The 21599-nt window shown below is 38.4% G+C and overlaps 1 protein-coding gene across 2 annotated transcripts in view; it reads left to right on the top strand.

Annotated features, from left to right (window-relative positions):
- Nucleotides 1-16732, top strand: part of Calcr (calcitonin receptor) — a 75117-nt gene extending 58385 nt beyond the window's left edge. For both annotated transcript variants that reach the window (NM_001034015.1, NM_053816.2), the window contains 6 exons: nucleotides 6357-6510; nucleotides 8705-8765; nucleotides 8849-8915; nucleotides 9826-10044; nucleotides 10997-11038; nucleotides 14796-16732. In NM_001034015.1, coding sequence (NP_001029187.1) covers nucleotides 6357-6510; nucleotides 8705-8765; nucleotides 8849-8915; nucleotides 9826-10044; nucleotides 10997-11038; nucleotides 14796-15044 — 792 coding nt within the window. In that variant the 3' untranslated portion in view covers nucleotides 15045-16732. The remainder of the gene's footprint in view (nucleotides 1-6356; nucleotides 6511-8704; nucleotides 8766-8848; nucleotides 8916-9825; nucleotides 10045-10996; nucleotides 11039-14795) is intronic.
- Nucleotides 16733-21599: the final 4867 nt, after the last annotated feature.

Here is a 21599-nt window from a genome sequence, read left to right as displayed (position 1 = left end):
AACAAAAACAAATAAGAGTAGAAAACACCACAGGAAAAAAACTTTCTGGAAGTAGAATATTTAGCAATCTACTAATATTTATTGAAATATAATGCCAACACGACAGCCATAGTCGTAAAAGTGAAGAATAGCTAATTCACACTTTCCCTTTCTAAATGTCATACTGACTCTGTCTCCTTTAAAGAAAAACACAAAATTTAATTTTCAATGATATTTTCTCTCTTAAGTATACTAAATCTGAGAAGTGACATATTTCTCTACTTGTATTCACTAACAGCTATCCGAGAGTCACAAAACTTTTTCTGCCCAATAATTAAGGAAATATATTAAAAAGAAGAAATCCACTCTTGATAGGAGGGGCCACCTCATCTCATATGTACCAATGTGGCTTTCCCACGCTTATAAGAGCTTTTATTTAGTTGTGAGGGTAAAAAGAGGACACAGAACATCCCTCTCAGCAGTGGTGAATCTCTGTGGCTCCCTTATCCATCAAGGTAGTCACTCTTGGCCTCCAAAGTTTTTTTTTTTTTTTGGATAGGTTTATTCTTACCTATATTACCCAAGATGAGAATCTTATTCCTTCACCTTCTTCTATTTTTTTCAAGTTAAATTCAAAATAACTCATGCCATAAATAAGGGCTGAATAGATCCTCAGTTTACTGAGTGATGTGAAAATTGCCCATTGTCATGAAAGCATTTCATTTCCATAATATCCAAATTTTCACTTTTCTTGTTCTATCTGTTCACTCAGTGATCTCCATGAGGCAGCTTTAAAAGCATTGTTCTTATTGCATCTAAATGAAGCTGCCAGGATACTTGTCATTTTCTAGAAAGGAATGTCTGTCTGAACTTTCCATCTGGATCTAAAAGGGACAATACAGGGAGATTGGTTTTTTACTAGGAACCTGAGCACTTTGCACCTCGAAGGCTGAGACCATCGGATTACATTTTTAGAGCCTCTTAGCTAAGTGACAATCCCAAGTTCACCCACACATGTCCATGGCAGTTGAGCCACCAGACTAAGACTATACCACAGTGTCATCTAGGAGATTACAGAAAGATCAACTTGAAAGTGTCCTCAGAACCTAGACACTGGATTGTTAAGTCCAGAGTGGAAATGGCTGCTCCTGCCCAGTGAAGGGCAGCTGCTACAAGGCAGAACATGGAAGCAGTGACTGAGGGAAAGGCTGCAATGTAAAGTTCACAACGGACTAAACTAGACAAGAGTTACCTATTTCAGTATTCTATAGGAATATAGATTGAAAATAAACCTACATGATGGATTCGCTAGGGCAATATAGGGGAATACTGCCATGGAATCGTCCTGTAATGGGTAGTCTACCATGGCCTACTGTTCTTCATTTTACTTAAATGGCAAAACAAGTTGTGTGGGGGAAAATGTTTCTTTAAAATTTGGTTCATGCTTACCCAGCCATTATAATCATCACACAATATTACAGATTATATGACTGATATAAGAGAAAAGGATGATGGCTGAGTTGCTCCTCTATTGCATAATATTAGAATAAAGCATAATTACAGTTCTCTAAAATGAACAGTATTCTTCTCAGAAAGGTGAGAAGCTTAAGCTCTGTGTATATATATTCATGATTGATGCCATCTGATCATATATCCTCAAAGGAATCTAAGAGTGTAATTAAATCTAACTAAGATTCAATTTAAGGTACTGAGACTTAAGGTACAAACAGTTCAACTGGAAACTTGGATTTAGCCATGTAAATTACCTATTCAAGCAAAAAAGAAAAAGAAAAATTCAAAGGAATGTAATAGAATCTAGACCATATACCAGAGAGTCTACAACATCCCAATAATGATGGCATCTAGAAATTGTTCAAAAATACCAGATATATATAAAAAACTAAAAAGTATATGGCCTGTTGTCCAGAGAAAGTACCAACATGAGGGTGGCTCATCCCTGTAACCCCATCATTCAGGAGACTGGAGCAGAAAAGTTACCATGTGTGTTAGACCTGCCTGGGCTATCTTAATAGAATTAAGATCAACTGTTAGTTACCCAGATGTTAAAATGTTCAAACTATGGAGTAGTCATTATAAGTACGCTAAAAGTTGTGAGACTAGAAAGACAAAAAAAAATCTTAACCAGAAATTTGAAATGACTAAAAATAAACTACATGGATATTCTAGAACCAAAAGACAGAAGTACTGAAATGTAAATAAGTTGCATTAGATTAGTTTATTTGCAGGGTGGAGGCCACAAGGACAGATTCGGCAAAATCAATGGTTAACCAAGAGTAACTATTCAATCTGAAGAAGATACATAAAATGCCAGGGGAGATGAATAGTCCCAAGACCATGTAAGCCAAATACATAAAAATTCAAAATACAGATATCATAAATACCATGAAGAGACATCAAAGAAATAAACCAGAAACAAAATGAAGGATAGATTCATTTTGTCTTAACCAAATTTCACTTCATATACAAGAAATTCTCACTATACATACACTAATTTCAGAAGATACACAAGTGAAAATAGACATGACCAATTTATTTATCTCAATAAGACTATATATCTAACAGGGAGAACCAGAACATTCTAGATTAAATTCAAGACACCTCTATGAACTTAACTATAAGCATTTTAAATTGTCAATTTGAAACCTGAAAGTTGTTTGTGGAAAATCAAGACATACTGAAACAGCAGTGCACATTTACTCAAAGACAGGAACTAGAAAATTGGGGTAAAGTATTGATCACTAAAGAGTTCCTATGTGCGTCAATGGAACCCACCCATACCAATTTTTTTTAAAAAATGCTGTGCAAATTAAAACAACTCTTCTAGTGGGGCCCAGGAGAAAAGTAACAGGATTTATGTGGGTCTATTATTTAGAGAGTGCCACCATCAAAAGGCACCCTTTCTAGACACTTAAAAGAACGTGATAAAGACCCAAAATGCAACTGACATAAAAATTCAGTTTAGGAGAATTTAGCTCAATGTTATACATTTTCTGTGGATGTCAGCAGCCTGACCCCCTAAGATATGTCCTCATGTCTACAAATATTCTCAAGAATTTTAGTAATATTTAGTTAAAATAAAAGGCCATGAAAATGTTGTCCACTCTTGAATAAGCAATTCTGGTTTATGTACTAAATAATAATAATATTAATTAAGAGTTAAAACACTCAATTGAACAACATTATGAGTCATATGCAAAGCCATATTCATTTAAATTGAATAAGCATCTGTTTTACACCTCTGTCTGAACATTATTGGATGCAAGTCCTTAGGATAGTAATGAAGGAGTCCAATGTATGAGATGAAATTGTTATATATTAATGGCAACTGTAGGTTCACTTAACGTGGAACCTAGATGTTTAATTTAATTTTAACATTAACCTAAACGTTGAATCAACATAGACCACATATCTTTGCTGCGTGAGATCCTTCAAAAATGTCTTTCCACACACCAAATTAAATATTTAGAAACTGAATTATTGATTCATCTTCTCTTGATCAAGTAAAAACAGCTTCCCACTCCTGTTTTTTGTATTAAAGTGAACTCGTGAGAAAACAGAATTTCCAGGAAATGTAGATAAGTGTGGTGAACCACTGGCGATCACTCAGATGAGGGACAAAGTTTATTTCTGTTTTAAAACAAAACTTAGCAGAACCAAGAATCGGAAGCTTTAGTTCAGGAGAAAGCATTTTGGAGTTAGCACACCAGCCGTTTCAAACTAATTCTGAAATTTTTTAAAAATTCTTTTTATACCAAGCAATGTACTCTTAAAGGTTTGCCATATTTCCTTAGAAACGTCTTTTTGTCCCATAATAATAAAAGAAACAGGAGAGAGATCCTTTGTATTTGTTCAATTTTGTTTTAATATTTTCCTAAGGATTTGAGAAGTAAATTTGTAGTCAGCCACCTCCCTTAGTATAAAATAGTCTGTATGGCAACATCCCGTTTGACCCCTCAAAAGAACAAAAGCCAAAATGTGAGCAGAGCACTTTACAGTGCCCACCAATGTATTCAGCCTACTGCTCCACTCCTTGCAGGTTGTCCCCAAATTGAGGACAGATTTTAATGTCCTTAAAACAAGACTCCCAATGAGCTTTACTGATTCTCCTAAATGCCAGACTTTGTTATGTATCTGAGAAAACAATTGTTAAAATAATTTAATAGTCAGATCACCTGGAAAGTATATACATATATCTAGAAGTCATTGTGCATGATTACGTTTGTTTACATGTCTGTCTTGCCACCAGAAGGCCACTCCCTTGATCATAAGCATTGAACTCTGCAAGAATAGATCCATTAAGGAATATATGGACATTGTTTTTTAATTATCCCTTGATAAATTTGTTTTAAGGCAAAACAAGAAAGTCTTGATATGCTCGCAAAGAAAGTAAAAGACAAATATACTTCTTTCAAGTAGTGGCTATGGTGCTGTGGGCCACGAATTCAATATCGATGAATCAATATCAAACAAGGTGTCTGTACACAAAACAGAAAACAAAAGCTATGTATTGATTATAGGGTGAAAATGTTATTTTCATCCTCAGAGGCCTAAAAAAACCTCTCACCTTGTATTATGCCTAGACACATGGCATAATAGTGCTTGCTAATTCAATTTTTATAATGATTTCTCCAAACATAACAAGTAATGAGAATGGGCTTGGTTAACATGAAACCTCACCTACTCTGGATCACATAGGCAAAGGCCATCATCTCCACATACCAATCGATCCCTTTCCCCACAAGAGAAAACCACCACATTCTCTAGGAATCCTGGGGAAGCTAGGATTTCAAAGAGTAACCTTGAAAAGGAATCCAGAATCTCAACTTTTAGGGGTGTTTGGGTGTCTTGGAACCATCATTGCAAGTTCTTAGTCAGTAAGCACAGATTGATGAACTAGTCAATCAACTAATCCTGGTTATGAAGATAATCTATGCAAGGGCTCGAGGGCCAAGGGTCTGCTAGTTCTATCCCAAGCCAAACAAACTACTTCAGATTTCCTGATGTTGCGGATTTTCCTCAATTCTGCCCCTACTGGTGTGAACCGGAGGCTGATTCTATCTTTGAAAGCATAATAGCACCTTAACTGAGCCAAGCCAGCTTTTTTCTCAGTCCTAAAGGGAAAAGAAGCACACCAGAAGATGTGTTGGCTTAGTTTATCATTTCCTATTAAATGATTATAAATTCGGTAGAAATGTACAAGCCCAGAAAGGTGCTTTAGACTGAAAGTCACTTTTTTGTCACTGTGCTTTATGAAAGGAAAAGGTAAATCCAGCTAGACTCAAGGCAACCCATAGGAAGAGCAGCATAATAGAATGCATCCAATTTGGTAAAATAATTGCCATAAAAGCAACCATTTCCTGTTCTCTATAATCACAATGCTGAGTTGAATTGACATTGCCTTGTGGTTGTTGGCAATTAACTAAAACTAGCTGTCCCAAGTCCAGGTAGGGCTTCTGAACTAGAGAGACATTTTGCTCCTCAAAGAACATTTGGAAGCATATAGAGACATTTTGTTGTTGTTGTTGTAAGTGGGTAAAGGAAGCTACGGACATCTAAATAGAGGGCAGAAATAGTTAATTGCAAACAAGCCCAGAGCAACCCTTCATAACAACAACAACAACAACTAAAATAAAGTGAGGGATGTCAGGATGACAAGCCCTGTTTGACAATGACTAGGGACTAGCAGGACTTTCTGTTATGTAGTTGTGGTTTCCCCATTAGGGGACTACAGGATACATAATTAACTCATTCCTAACTATTCTCTGAGTAGTCACTGAGGACACAATCCTCATTCTTGGAGAGGGTTTGGCATACACTTTGTTCCTAATGTGGAAAACAAGTCTACATATGAAACAGAAGCTGGGATCAGCATGGGTTCCTGGTCCATACAAGAGAACTTTCTCCCCTGGTGGTCTCTTTATGGCTAAGAAGGCATTACTAAGAGATCAATTAGCTTCAGAAGCAATATTTACCGTCTAGGGTAATTTGCCTTATGGGCCACAAAAGGAGGAAAGATTAAAGAACTCTATGACAAACCCTTGGGTGTTCTTTAAAACTATTAGTCTCAGACACCTCATAGGAAAAAGTACTGTCCCAGTCTAGGTTAGTCTCCAGAATTTTATGGAGAAAAAATATTTTGTGGCCTCAGCTTTCAGTAGCCTATTCAGTTATTTACATAAAATACTTGTGAGTCCACACTGTCCCTTTAATTTGTCAATATAGAGGACACACGTTGACAAATACTCAGGGTAATTCTTGAGAGTTCAATGCAGATACTTCGGCTCATAAGTGCACTCCTCCTCCAACCACAACTTGAACAATACCTTCCACTCAGCATCTTCACTTCTTTCTAACAGATAAGTTGCAAGATTCTGCACTTTTTCCATCAGTACATGATGGCTTGCAACTACTTCTGGATGCTGTGTGAGGGGATCTATCTTCACACTCTGATCGTCATGGCTGTGTTCACCGAGGATCAACGTCTGCGCTGGTACTATTTACTTGGCTGGGGTATGTATTTCAAACAACTAGATTCTGAGCTCGATTCACCCATCTTGGCATCTTCGTGCTTTGCGTATTCATGCCCCCTTTCCAGTCTCGACTTTAAAAAGCACACTCACAATTCCAATTCCTTGAAGAACTCCCTTCACATATTTCTCTCAAGTGTAGTTTGCTTATTTCATCTGAAACACAATTGGTGGGATTTTCTCTGTAAGAGTTTCAAAAGTATCTATCTGTAAAACTCAGGAACTATTCCATGAAACTGAAGCTAGCTATAAATTACTTCTTACCTATGACATTCAGCTGTGACAAGAATATCTTGGAAGGAATATTTATACGTTTCTTTTCAAACTGGTACATTGCAAATTAATTATAAAGCTTGTTGGTACCTTTGTATACAGCTCAATAAAGATCTTTATTTAGCATATAAACAATACTAAGGGGAAAATAAGTTGTTTACCTGTATTAAAAAAGGAAGGAATGGCGATGACATTAACTTACCTTGATCAGCAAATATTTAACATTTCATTAGCAAGAGCCAAGTAGAAACATAAAGATAATAATAATTAAAGCAGTCACAGAATGGGACACTTCTAATCAGCACTGGCTAAGACAATAGCTCAGGAAAAAAACAAAAGGCAGGGTTTGTTCTTTATAGTAGGTATTTGGAAAGGCAGAAAGTCACCTGGATTCAGCAGTGTGCTGTTAGGTCTGTTCACGTCTATCTACACACATACTTGCACATATGGGCACACACAGAGAAAAGGAAGAAAGAAAGGAAGGAAGGAAGGAAGGAAGGAAGGAAGGAAGGAAGGAAGGAAGGAAGGAAGGAGGGAAGGAAGACAGACAGACAGAAAACTAAAATAATTCCTTACCATTTAAAAAACAAACTTACAATGCCAAACACAACTTCCCCCCAAAAAATGAGGCCATTAGAGTGGCAGATTTTAAAGCAATAGTCTTCACTTAGAACTTGAAATAACATTGTCTTTGTGGGGGAGGAACACAGGTAAAGGTAACCTCAAATACCTTTTCAAGAAAAATGTTTCACAGAAATGTTAAAAGATGTAATGGAACAGAAAAACTTTTTGTTTGGCAATATATGGTTTCATGTTGAAAGCATAAAATGGTAACATGGGTTCTAGATTTTACAATAGTCTAGGTTAAATTAATTCAAGCCCAACATGTAATCAATGGTATTATTGAATTATTTCATTTATGCATTTAGAAGCCCACGTGATTTTATGTGAAAATCTAATAGTTTTAGACTTTCTCCTTTTTTTCATCCCATTTACTGAAATTCGAAGGGTACCAGTTTAGCTTTTTCCTGAGATACATTTCTTAACCTGACTGTGACAGCAAACCCCTTCCTACAAATGCTCAATGCCATCAAGCTATATTATCATATACTACGTACATCTGAATAAAAAGACCATCTTTTTAAAGGGAAATTACAACTTTAGGACACATTCATGGAGAGAAAAACTGCTTTAAAAAATACATTATAAGTTGGCAGGCTAAATGGGTATCATCTGTATTTTCCTGAAGATAAACTCAAAGGGAGTTTCGTTTATGTTTGCTAGCACTTCCACTGTGCCAAAGAAGAGGACAGTACACTCAACTCTGTAACCCAGAGCCAGAACTGTAGAGGAGAAGGAATATACTGGCTTCTCTAAAATATTGTTTTAAAAGGAAACAGAATCAGTTGTGCATGAAGCAAACAGGAAAGAAAGATAATACCCAAAAGAACTCATATGGGCATCAAGGAAGGCTTTCATAGCAATCAGCATCCTCAGCGACATCTCTTAAGGATGGCCCAGAATCTTGCCATGTGAGAGTCTACTCCACAACAGTGAAAGACTCTCTTGTCCCAGTTCACCGTACCAGCAAAAGCATCTTCAGAAACAGCATTAGTAAGAATCACTGTGAAAAACACAATGTACCTGCTGCAGCTAGGAATTGGTGAAAGCCTTTTAATTGTCTAGATGCTCTTAGCTAGACTCCACATGCTGATGATGCTCTAACCAGGAGCAGTTCTATCTGGCTTGGCCAAAGATAATTTGTCTACAAACATCAGGGGACTGTCTTGACAGGGACTCTCAATTTGCAGCCATCTTTGCAAAACTACTCCCATTATCTACGCAATCTAAGTTAAGCTTATGGCATGGGGACCAAGTTTGATTTGTGCTTTTCTGAATTTTAGGGTTCCCAATAGTGCCAACTATTATCCATGCCATTACTCGTGCCGTCTACTACAACGACAAGTAAGTATCGTGTTGATTTTTAAATGAGGATATTCCAAAGAAAGAGCACACTCATACTGACATGGGCCCTTACTTTTCTTCAGCTGTTGGCTGAGTACGGAGACCCACTTGCTTTACATCATCCATGGACCCGTCATGGCGGCTCTGGTGGTGAGAATTGACTTTAAATATATTTTGCTATCAGTGTCGTTGCTCAGCTTTGTGAATGCATTTCTATGTGGCACGTGTGCTGTAACTACAAAATAACGCAAACTTAATGTGATTTTATCATAGAGGAACCAATTATGTTCTTCCAAAAAATTTTTACTTTATATGTCGAGAAGCTCATTTGCATACACAGGATGAGGGCACTGTAGGACTTTAATCTCAAAGACGGTGGTTTCTTTCCTCAGAATAATAAAAATAAAAACAGTCTCAAATCTGAATGACCATATTCTGTTATTACACTGAGGAGGCATCCCTTAGTAACTGAAGAACTTGGATCCAGGCTGGTTTTTGGTCACTCCCGTTGGGTTAGCTACTTTCTTGTTTGCTGTGACAAAAACAACTTAAGAAGGAGTGTATTTGGTCCCTAGTGCGAGGTGATACAGACCATTCTGACAGAGGATGCTTGCCAGAATATGAGACAGCTGTTCATATGATTGTGTCCACAGTCAGGAAGCACAGAAATGAATTCCACTGGTTCTCATCTTCCTTTTATTCAATCATGGGCCAACTTTGAAGGATTGAATTACTATTATAAGTCTCGTTCTTCTCTCTCTCTCTTCTCTCTTTCTCTCTCTCTCTCGCTCTCTTTCTCTCTCTCTCTCTGTATTTATTTATTTATTTACATTTTTGGTAAAGTGGCCATTTCTACTCTAGGTTTTAAAAATCTACTCTATGTACTTAGAATAAAATTCTTTTAAAATTTTATTTTCAAAACTCACTTTGAAAGCCAAAAATTAGATGGGGTTTAGAAGTCAACTTCTTTTACTTTAAAAGTTCTCTAGTCATTGATCTGGTAGATACTGTATTGTCCCCACAGAAGTAATGGGCCATCTGCTAATGTGACTCTTTGCAGGTCAACTTCTTCTTTCTGCTCAACATTGTCCGTGTGCTTGTGACCAAGATGAGGCAAACCCATGAAGCCGAGGCCTACATGTACCTGAAGGCTGTAAAGGCCACCATGGTCCTTGTGCCCCTGCTGGGGATCCAGTTTGTTGTGTTTCCCTGGAGGCCCTCCAACAAAGTGCTTGGGAAGATCTATGATTATCTCATGCACTCTCTGATTCATTTCCAGGTAAGGGAACTAACCCCACATTTACTTGGTGGCTTTTTCTCCTGGTAGATCCATCTGACTGAAATCCATAACATTCCTTGAAAGATTATTTTCTTAGAAGTCAAAATTTGTAGCCTAGAGCTGAGCAGACCCAACCAAAATTTTGAAAGAAATGGGGTTTTAAAAGGCATTTATTTCTACTTTATTGATACAGCGGACCTTTTACTTGTCCCACCTAGGCAGCTTTTCACATATCAGGTAGCTACTGAGCATTTTTTTTCATAAACCATTGTGACTTGGGAGTGATTACAGTAGTGAATTTGCACAGAACTTTCTATGCTTCCTACTCCATTACCACTCATTGTCTGAATTTATCCATGAGAGTTCTAGGCCTGTAAAGGAACTCTGTACCTGGGCTTCTCATGTTGCTCACATAGGAGAGTACAGATTGAGATGCCCGAGTAGTCCTGGGCTGCACAATTAGCTAAACTAAAAAAGAGAGAGGGTTCCTTGTTTCCATTCACTCCAAAGACTTGGCCCAGATTCAAAGCTCCAATAAAGGGTACAGCTAGGTATTTTGAGACTCCATCTGGATATGAAGACGTTCTCAGGGAGAGGATCTACCATAGGGCAGAACTTTTCTTTCTCAATTACAAATTTCAGATCCACTGCATTCTTCTACCAAGGCCTAATATGAGAAGCAGGCCAAAGTTAAGTCCCAATGAAAGGCCAGGCATTCTTTTAATAACCTAAGCTACTGGGTTATAGGTAAAACTTGGCACAAGGCATCCTATGAGACTTAAGCAAGACCCCCAGATGCGACTGAATAAAGGTTTCTGAGAGAAACACTTGGAACAGTTCCTCACTAATTCACAACTCACAACATCACACTCAGACTTGCAAAATATTCCTCTGATGATCACAGTTTTTAATTTTTTTAATTTAACTAATGGACTTTTCCTTCTCTTTTTAGGGATTCTTTGTCGCGACTATCTACTGCTTCTGTAACCATGAGGTAGGTGTGTTTCACAAAATACTATCATCCACTTATATAAAGCCAGCATCTTACATTTTCCAAAGGATCACAGTGAAATTTCACCAGATCTCATTTCAGTATGCCCTAATAGGGGATTGTGAGTAATGGTGTCCTGGTGGTTTTCCTACTACCTTAAGAGCCTGAAGAGCATACCAGGTGTTTCCTTAGCTGATAATGTCAACAATGCAATGATAAAATGAAAATGAAATTTTAATTTTGATTCATTGTCAGCACGTTGCTGTTAGAGATTGCTGTCATATGAAGGCTCATATAAGAATCTGAATATCTGGGTCAGTGTACACAGGACTTAGACAACCACGCTAGTTTCAGCCAGAGTCACCTCTCCTCTAACAAAATCTTGCCTAAGAGCTTAATTTATATGACATGAAAATAGCCCTAGATGTCCTTTCAACGAAGCTCTACAATCTTAGGGAATACAATTCCTCAATTCTTAGAATATACAAGTGTTCATCTCATTGCAAATTAATTCCTATTAAAAACACTTTTATTCAAGACAAATTGCAGTTTGTTATTATATCATTTAATATTTAGAAACATTTTCTAATAATTAACTATGGGAATCTAATACTTGTTCTATTGTTCCCTTGAAGAATATTCACTGGTTATCTAAAATATTTGCTTGTTTTGTCAACTGATACCCATCTCCCAATTCAAGTTAAATATTTTTATTTCTTTTTCACTGGTACATCTTTTTCTTTCATCCAACAGTTTATTCCTCCACTCAACAAAGTATATTTGTGGACTCATGATTACTAAGTGATAAGAGTCTGGAATAAAAATGAGGTTTCCTTCTGTTACTAGCTGGTAGAGTAACCTCTCCTCCTCCTTTTATTCTTTGACAGTAAAAACTAAAAACTGAATGGGGCATAAATCATCCCTGTAGAATATTGTTGCACCAGTGAGAATGCTCTGTGAATGTAGACTCTTGCATTTTGAGTTTCTTTTAGTATATAAAATAATTTTTTTCATCTGAAACAATATCAAAACAAGGCTAATACAAAAATAAGACTCACAAAGGCCAAGCCTTGAAAAAAAGCATAAGAGGATTGCATGCATTTGTAAAATTGCCACAATATTTATTATCTCTTAACTACAATGTCATTGGGAGTCTCAGACACAGAAAGTAAACCCAAGGGGGAACCCTGACAGTTGAAATAACTGGAGTTTATTGCCTATGTTTTTTCTGGTTTTGAAATGTTTCTGTTTTCATTAAGATTGTGCAGCTAGAGGAAGGTGTAAATGTGACATTTCTAATATTACAGAAATGGTATGCTGGACCAAATGTAATATCACGCAGTCCCATGGACATCAGGCATCTGGGTCTCAGCTGGACATTCTGCATACATTTCCCCTTCTGTCACTAAATGCAAGGCACTCATGCTCATAGGATGTTACTTTCAGCTACATCTGAGATAAGTCTGTCATGAGGCTTTGCCTAGCTGGATATTGAGTTTTGGCAAAGATCCAAGGGGCTAGTAGGTCAGGAATGCAATGATAAAAAATTGAAAATTTAATTCTGATTCATTATCAGCATGTTGCTGTCAGTGATTGGCATCATGGAAATAAAGCCTAGCAGGGAGGGCTCATGGATAGCATAAGAGAAGCGGGTATGCTAGACTGGTGATAGAGTAGAGAATGAATGATGAACAGGCCTTAACTCTTTCCACTATTGGAAGGAAACCACACCTCCCATGCATCAGCACATAACTTATGTGCTTACAAAAAAATTTAACAGGAAAAGAGGGATACACACCAAAACATCCCAGTCTAACCAAGAAGATTCCAGTATAATGTTTGTCTCTTCAGATGTGGGAACCAAGGCCCAAATATACTAGCCTTGCATGGCTCAGTCCTATATAATAGGGGCTGCAAGAACAACTGTGTCTTCAAACCCTCAGACAGAGCTTTCCTTTTTCTAATTCAAAAACAAATACATTGATAAAAATCAAGTTATGTTGCTTTTCCAGGTAAGCAATAACAAAATTATAATCTGAAACACCATGCATGGGTCTTACCCAATGATCTCTCTAGACATTTCTATTTCTTTTCAGAACAGACAGAAGTCTCAGTGTTGTTTTGGTTTTTGGATTTTGTTTCAAGATCACAAGTTTAATGCCCTTATTCTTATCCTCAAAACAGCATAGAGTCCAAGTACAATATCCATCTACCTCTATGAGAGATAATAAGTTGTATTGGGCTGTCATTACTGTTCTTTTTGCATACTGCTCAGGGACTGTTTCTACACATATACTTTATAAATGGAAGCAGCTTGGAAGCTGATTGCCATCACCCCACAAAAGGATGGCTCATAGATTTGAGATGCAATTAGAGAAGGTTGCTAACTTCCTGAAATCATAATTTTAAGTATTAAAGTTGACTTTAAACCCTTTGGCCTCCTCTTGGGTTTGGTAATTCAGTATATGTGGATTCTCTGTGTAGGGATTGTAAAAGGACAGGAGAGGCAAAACCAAGATTTTTTTCCCCTCATAGGGCACTTCTCGCCTACTTATACTACACGTTTAACTGTTTGCAATGGATGCCTCCAAGTGAGCTTTAGCCGTAAGGGCAACCTTGGTACCTAAGAGATGCTGAATCCATGGAAACTATCCATTCCCTTTATCTACAGACTCTGCATCTCCAAAGATACTGAACTGGCATCTTTCCTAGTTTGTCATGAGTACGCTGGTGGTCTCTAGATTATAAACCTGACATCAAAGGGTTTATCTACAATCCAAATAAAGCCAGGCTTCAACTGGAACTTAGGCTCTTCCACATTGCAGCCCCCACCTGTGCACACATGGCATAATCTATGCCCTCCCAGCTCTAAGTGAACAGGACAGTGATGCCCTTGTAAGAAGGCTGTTGTGAGGATTAAGTATATTAATTCAAATCAAGTGAGATTTTAATATGGCCTGTGGCAATCAGTCAGTAAGGAGTAACTAAATTCTTTTTGCCATCCTTCGTTCCTGTATGATTTTATCAGGGCAAAGTCCAGCTGCATGATATATCTCACCCCTTAGTGCTGCAAGGTTTTGTCTCTCTGCTTCAAATACGGTTGTATCTAAAATGCTCCACCCACACACATACATCCATAGCTTGTTTGAAAAGTGCAGTATTTCAAATGATCCAATTACCAAATTATTCTGATTGGTTTTTTTTTCTACAAAAAGAGACAGAAGTCTCATTCTTAAAATGTTTTCACTGCCTTAGTCAGAGTTTTTGTCTGGACCACCTCATGTGGTGCTAAGGGTAAATGCAGAACATAGGTCTGTTATCGTAAAATTTATGACTATGTTGTGGTTTATGAATATATTTTCATGATCCGCAGGTTAAGATTTTAATAAAATCATGTCTTAGTATGAAAGGCAGCAGGTAATTTTTCTTAACTCTTTCTCTCTACTGAGACGTCTGCTACATTATGAAATGAAGTAACCTTCTCTCTCTCAAGCTATGAGAGACAAGACAGAAAGCTTTGCTCAAAAATGGCCAATGGCTTGCTTGCCAGTTGTTACCCAGACAAGTAACTCACTATCTTGATTGGCATATTGATATTCCAAGAAGGTATATTTCTTAGCCACAGTATAAATTTAGTTCTTGGATTAGATCTACAGCGTAACGTCCATTTGCCTCTGATGAGCCCCAAGCGTTATGTACATAAGTTTTGTTTGGGTCACAGCCGATAGTCTTTGGCAACAAGTTCTCTTTGCCCTTGCAGGTGCAAGTGACCCTGAAGCGTCAGTGGGCGCAGTTCAAGATCCAGTGGAGCCATCGCTGGGGTAGGCGCCGCCGCCCCACCAACCGAGTGGTTAGCGCTCCTCGTGCTGTAGCCTTTGCAGAACCAGGTGGCCTCCCCATTTACATCTGCCATCAGGAACCAAGGAATCCTCCAGTCAGCAACAACGAAGGCGAAGAGGGTACTGAAATGATCCCCATGAATGTCATCCAGCAAGACTCATCCGCTTGAATGCTTGAATGTGAAGCAACCCCCCAACATTGTGATCCACTGAGCCTTCATTTCCTGGGAGAACGATAGACCATGCGTTTCAAGTGATCCCCATCCTCCCAGGAGCTAAGCATATCATTTGTGAAGATGTATTAAGTGAATTTGTCCATAGTGAATTTGAAGAACGTTATTCTTGGTACTATTGCTTTGGGAGTCAGGCTAGGCTCTCAGTGCAACTTGTGAACTCCATTATTCATCTAGGACTGAGATGACAGTGTTCATAGGAATGTAGACAAGGTATCCAAAACTGCCACTAAATTGACCTAGTTCAGATAAGGGTGCTCCATGTTAATCTTGAGCCATTTGTACCTTTGAGAAACTAAAATCACTCTCAATGTTTTTAATTTTAACACTGGACTTTGAATTAGACTATTTCTGTATTTGGCTACGGATCTGGTTTTTAATGTTTTTATTTCAGTCAATTCCTATATTGCACATTTTTTCATCCATACAATGTCAACTGCACAAATAACATGACCTCTGGAAGATGCTGTGTCTTTTATAACATGATCCACGTCACCAGGCAGACCCAAATACTGTAAAGAATTGATCTGAATGTTGAGTGTGCTTTGGTCACTGACATTTATAAATTGGGAGGTCATCAAGAACCTATCACTAAATTTTTCACAAAACTGACCCCCCTCAAATGTAATTTTCCATCAAAGAGAACACTCTTTAAAGATAGTTTTCCACTTTCCTAAACTACAGGATTTATAAAGCAAATCATTCCAAGGTTTATAAAGCAGATTACCTCTTGCCCTTGGGTGCTATTTAGCAGTGAGGGATAGATTTGTTTACGACTGGTAATTAAAAGACTCCATTCAAGTCCATTAACTGCCTTCCACCCAGCTTCAAAGCTTGACAAGATCCCGTGTTTTCCAGGAAGACTCAGTGTGGCTAATTACAAATCAGTTTCTAGTTGACCTCTTGTTTGCTTCTATTAGCAAAACAAGGAGGGAAAAAAGCAAACCACAATGTAAGGACTTGGAGTTTAACCACATATTAGTTCATCTTAAATTAAAGACAAGCTTCTCACCAAAACTCAGTACCATATTTCCACGCCTCTCTTTACTCCCCAGAATGAGATCTTCCAAGATCCACAAATAAACCAATACCATTACCAATTTCTGAATCTGCAACTGCAATCAATTATCATTATTAATTTGTATGCTGAATGAGACGCATCCTTGAGACCCTTAAAAATCTCATCTCCTCTTTGTCATCTTGTGTCACTGCCTTTCAGAGGTGATTTAGTTGCGTAAAAACAAAAGTAACTTGATTTGTTCTGGTTACGTACTTGGTGCACCCAGAGAAAATTGTATTTCGCTAGCAGCTGTGGCCCTTGGATACTGAGAGTCTCCTTTACCAAAATGGGAGAATTGAAAGGAAGGATTTTTTTTCCAATCACAGTGTTACGTGGTGATGTTCCCATGTTTTGTTTACAAACATTGAAATCAGTGTATTTCAGGCAGCTCTGGTACAAATGTGATAGTGTATTGCTGAAGTGTTTGAGACGTTATTGTGCTTCTGTAGTAGGGGCTGATGAAATCAAACTGACTTATCATAGCATTGCATGTAATACCTAAATTGTGTGAAACACTTCTTCTGTGTACTTGTATAAATTAATACAAGCATGTTGAAAAGGCAAAGATGTTTGTTGGCATATTTTTCTAAAGAAATACATTGTCATCTTCCATTCATTCATTTTTGTCTCTGCTCATTCCACGCCTTCTTCATTTCACCCAGGAGCTACCAGCATCTCCATCTTGTTCATCTTATGGGAGGGAGGAAGAGCTAAAAGCTTAGGTTAGAGATGGCTTACATGAATACAATATCCTCATCTGTATTAGTGTAACCACTTTCAATCTAACGAGGTGGTACAGTTCTCACACCCTTGATGATATGAAACCATCCCAAACTGTCCATCTGTTATTAGATACCTTTGGGGATTCTAGCAAAGAAATCCAGGACAGGGACATAGAAGATCATTTTGTTCTGTGTTGGTTTTCATTATTCTGGAGCCAGACTTGATCTGTCCAACATTACCTCAGGTCATTGGAATTATTACAAGTTCCTAATATAATTTGAAAGAAAGATTAAGATTGAATTAAAGATAACTAATTAAATACCATTAAAATGCACAAAGGCCACTGTTAGAAAGATATTTTTTGTTCAAATCCAGAAAGCATGAAATGAAAAACCTGAGGTTTAAGTGAGAACCACTGGGCTCATGAAGGGAAACAAGGGTGATTTGTAAATGTAGCACCTAATTTTCTGCCTTCTAAGACCTGGAGATCTTTTTAGAAAAGATACATAGAAATGCACCTTTCCCTGTATGGTCCAGAGAACAGAAATAAGAGATTTTTGAAAAACAAAAATAATTTCACACTCCATAATTATATCTTCAAGAGAACAGCTCCTTTAGTGGTGGCCGCCCATCTTTTTAGATCTTCTCTTGTAAAATTTCTACTGTTACATTACTCTAATGATCTTTGCGTACAACTGGATATTATGGTGCTGAGGGAAGAAAAGGCATTGGGGAAAGAGACATGGTAAAATATTTATTCAGCATTAAGTTGCACTTCATTCGTTACTCACTGGTACAGATGTTTCATACCCATTCTGTCCTACCATACATCTAACATTTATCAATAGTGACAACATCTTAATTTCTGGGTCGGGTACAAATCAAGACTTTCAAGTCCCAAACTTAGCCATTGCTATTCCAAGTGTGAAGAAGCAAAATGGCGAGTGTTGTTGGAGACGGTAGCCGGATGTGAGGTCCAAGCACTGGAAATGCTCTCAGAACATCTGCACAATGTTTTATCTAGGATCCGTTTTCTAGACAACAACAAGGAAAACATTGGTCCTTTCGAGGCTACCTTATGGCTTACTGCTTAACACATGACAACACTTTGGGGTTCAAAATGAGGCCCTTGATAAAAAAAAAAGTAGAGATTGAAGAATACATTTGGAAAGCTATCAGGTACATACAGAGAAATCCCACTTGTTATTTTGAAAGAAAAAGTCAGGCATCTTACTTCTACCTCGGGTTTAGGTCCAATTAATGTCATAGATTGACAACAGGCATGGGGCATGGGAAAGTGGCTGGAAAACTAAAAAGAAGAAAAAAATTATAATATAGTATTGGGATGGCAAAGGAAGGAGGAAAAATTTCCAAACCAAGAATTTTAAACATTTTTTTTGCAACATGGAATTAACTTACTTTCAATACCTCCAAATAATCCCCTGCAGTGTTGAAGAAAAACACCCTTGAAACTATAAACTAGTAAGATCTGAAGATGTTTCTAATGCTGTATCTTCCTTCACTTAAGTTAGCAATGTGTTTGAGGATTTCAGGTTTTAAGTATTGGCCGGCTGGCCCCGTATGGTTCTAATCAATGCCTGTTTTCTACTTAAAGAAATTCAATATATTCTATCTAACTTTCCCAGAAGCTCTTCCACTGAGACTGAAGCTGGGCCATCCCTCTTTCCCTATTGACCAGCAATGCCACCTAATGTCACTGAAGTCTCTGTTGCTGAAGTAATCTATTATCTTTTAATTAGGAAAATTTGCCTCCAAATCTCAGACTATGTTAGTGAAGTGTTCAATAGAAATTCAATAAAGCCAGTTAGATGCCTTTCATTAAAAAAACAAAAAGTCACAAATAGACCAAGAATTATGTCTCAGTTCAACCCTCTCAGACAAGCTGACCAAAGCTAATATACAGATCTCTCACACATGTACTATGCTCCTAGGCACACACTCAGCTACAAACTCTAAAAATATTTACTCAACCAAGGGGGTAGTTTGTAGGGTTGTAGGCCTGTATCCACTCCTCTACTGGGCACAGCCACTTGGGGAAGCAGAACTCTGGGAGTTTGACTGCACTTACCCCCAAAGACACGGCTCGGAGGGTGGAAAGGCACAGGTGGGAAAGCCAGAGCTGACTCAGAGATCCCCAGGCCTGCAACAAGGCTGTGTGTGGGATTCTCAGACTCTTGGACATACAGGCAATGTTGGGAGTCACAGAAAAAGAGCAGAGAATGGAGTCAGAGACCAAAGGCTGCATCTAACCCGGGGAGGAGGGGCTCCGACTTTTCTCACGGGGTGATTGTCCTTATTTTGGCAGATGTAGGAGGGCAGAGAGGAGTTCTACAGGAGATTAGGCTAAGGCTCTGTAGGCAAAGACCTTCTTCGTGACTCCCCACAGTGGATATTGGTGAAAAGAGAGAGTCCATGGTTCTAAACAGTTTATTGTCATGGCACAAAATGGATCGGAAAACCATACCCCACTTCTCAATGTGGGCCTGAGATCAAGAGCCATTTGCAGGGAAGAATGTTTGGGAAGGCAAGCTTATTGGTTCAGTCCTCTGGGCCTCTAGGTACCTCATCAGCATAGAGAACTCTACTTTGGGCCTACATAACCATAGGACAGATTTCTTTTATGTGAGAAGCATGGCACATATTCCAAGTCAGGAATCTGTCAGGGGTCTGGGAGTCACCTAAGCCTCAGGTGTGTGCCCACCAAGTCTCTGCTCTATTTTACCAAACTTCCTGGCATGGCTTTACATCCCACAGTAGTTAGTTTGTGTGTGGCAAGTATTTTGCTGAATGTAACGTATCTCCTGGGCCAATTCGCTGTGGTCTATGTACTGTGATAAGCATATGTATACTGAAGGTCTTACAGAGACAATGTATGAAGGCACGGAGATGATAAACATCATTTAAGGAGACACAGACATCTATATAGGACAGACCAATAGCCACTAGCTCCCCTACTTCTATAAGAACTGATCCACTCCTTATTCCCATTTCAACAATAAGAATACTGTATAAAATGAAGTTGAAGATCGTGTCCACACATCACACTTAGTGGCTATTTTGGTTACTTCCATTGATTCTGCAATCAAATGCCTGATAAGAGGAAGGATTGATCTGGCTAATAGCTGAAGAATGAATATGGTCATTGGATTCACTGATTTTAAAAAAGTGGAGGACACAACTTTGGGAGGGTCACTGGTTTGGGAGTTGGAGAGGAGTTGGACAGGGAACCTGTGGATATGATCAGAATATGAAATCTCAAAGAATAAATTCAAAATAGCATAAATTTTTAAAAGAAAGAATATAGTCCATTTTGACAGGGAAGGTATCACTGCAGAACCATGAGGAGGGTGGTCCCATTGTGCCTACAGTCTGGAACAGAAAACACGCAGGTTGTAGGGAAGACTATGAAACCTCAAGGGCTGCTCCCATGGCCCAACTTCTCCCAGCAAGGCTCCACCTACTAAAGGTTCCACAACTCTGCACATAACTCCTGAAAACCAAGAGGGTGATTGTTTTAATTAATTGCTCTGAAAACACTGTGACTGAGGCAACTTACAGAAGAAAAAGTCGATTCTGGATTTACAGTTTCACACAACTAGAGTCCATGACCATCACAGCAAGGAGCACGGCAGCAGGCAGGCAGGCATGAGCTCACATCTTGATCCATAAGTCTGTGGCAGAGAAAAGTAACTAGGAACTGTATGGACTTTTGAAACAAATGTCACCCCCAGAGACACACCTCCTCCCACAAGGCTATACCTCCTAATCCTTCCTAAACAACTCCACCAACTGGGAGCCAAATACTCGAATACGAGAGCCTATTCTTATTAAAGCTAAGTAACATTCTTATTAGGAAAGTGATAAAGAAAGGTATTCTGAGGAAGAAAATGGAAAGGGCAACCAAGAGGAAAACCCTGTTAGAGCAACCGTGTGCTTTCTGGGAATCAGCCCTGAAGGAACTATAGAATGTAAGAGGACACAGTCATTTCAATATTTACCTCATTAGTAATAAAAGAGATCACCTAATGGGAGGAAAGTAACACAGATAAGAAGAGACCAAAAACAAAACAAACAAACAAAAATCCCAAAGATTCATGAGTCAGCCTGCATTTGAGGAGGGGAAGGGAGGGCTAAAGAAACCAGACCAAGATCATGTGCAGGAAAGAACAGGGGAGAAGACAGATATTCAGGGTCGTTTGTACTTCAATCCTCTCTAGTGCTTGAGATCTTTCCTTCACACCAAGTCTGACTGTTGCTTCCAGTGTTCATGAGATCCTCTCAGAGATGTAAAAAACTCTCAGAGACCCAAGAAAGCTCACATAAATAAATACACACTCTGAGCAGCTACCCAGGATATGCATGGCTTCTCTTTTCAATTCCCAAGGAACTGGTGGGTTATAGCTTGGTGTAGTTTTTCCCATCCTATCGTTTTATTTGCAAAGTCTCCTATGTGTTCAGGGTGAAGGTTTCCTGGTAGGTTGGCCATAGAAAGAAAGACAAAGGATAGCTCTGTGACAACCATTTCTCCACTTTCTCACTCTCCTCCTTTATTTGCCTTCAGTGACCAGAACTCACAAAGTCAAACTCTGTCATTTAGTCGTCCCCCCATAGATGTTAAAACCTACCAAAAAAGAGTTTTCAGAACAAATTAGCTAGAAGTTCCAATAGAGAGCTAGCAGATAAAGAAT

Source organism: Rattus norvegicus, chromosome 4 (assembly GCF_021556685.1).
Source record: "Rattus norvegicus strain SHRSP/BbbUtx chromosome 4, alternate assembly SHRSP_T2T, whole genome shotgun sequence".
NCBI lineage: Eukaryota > Metazoa > Chordata > Mammalia > Rodentia > Muridae > Rattus > Rattus norvegicus.
The sequence above is the reverse complement of the archived record's forward strand: the minus strand, read 5'-3'. Positions and strand labels throughout refer to the sequence as shown.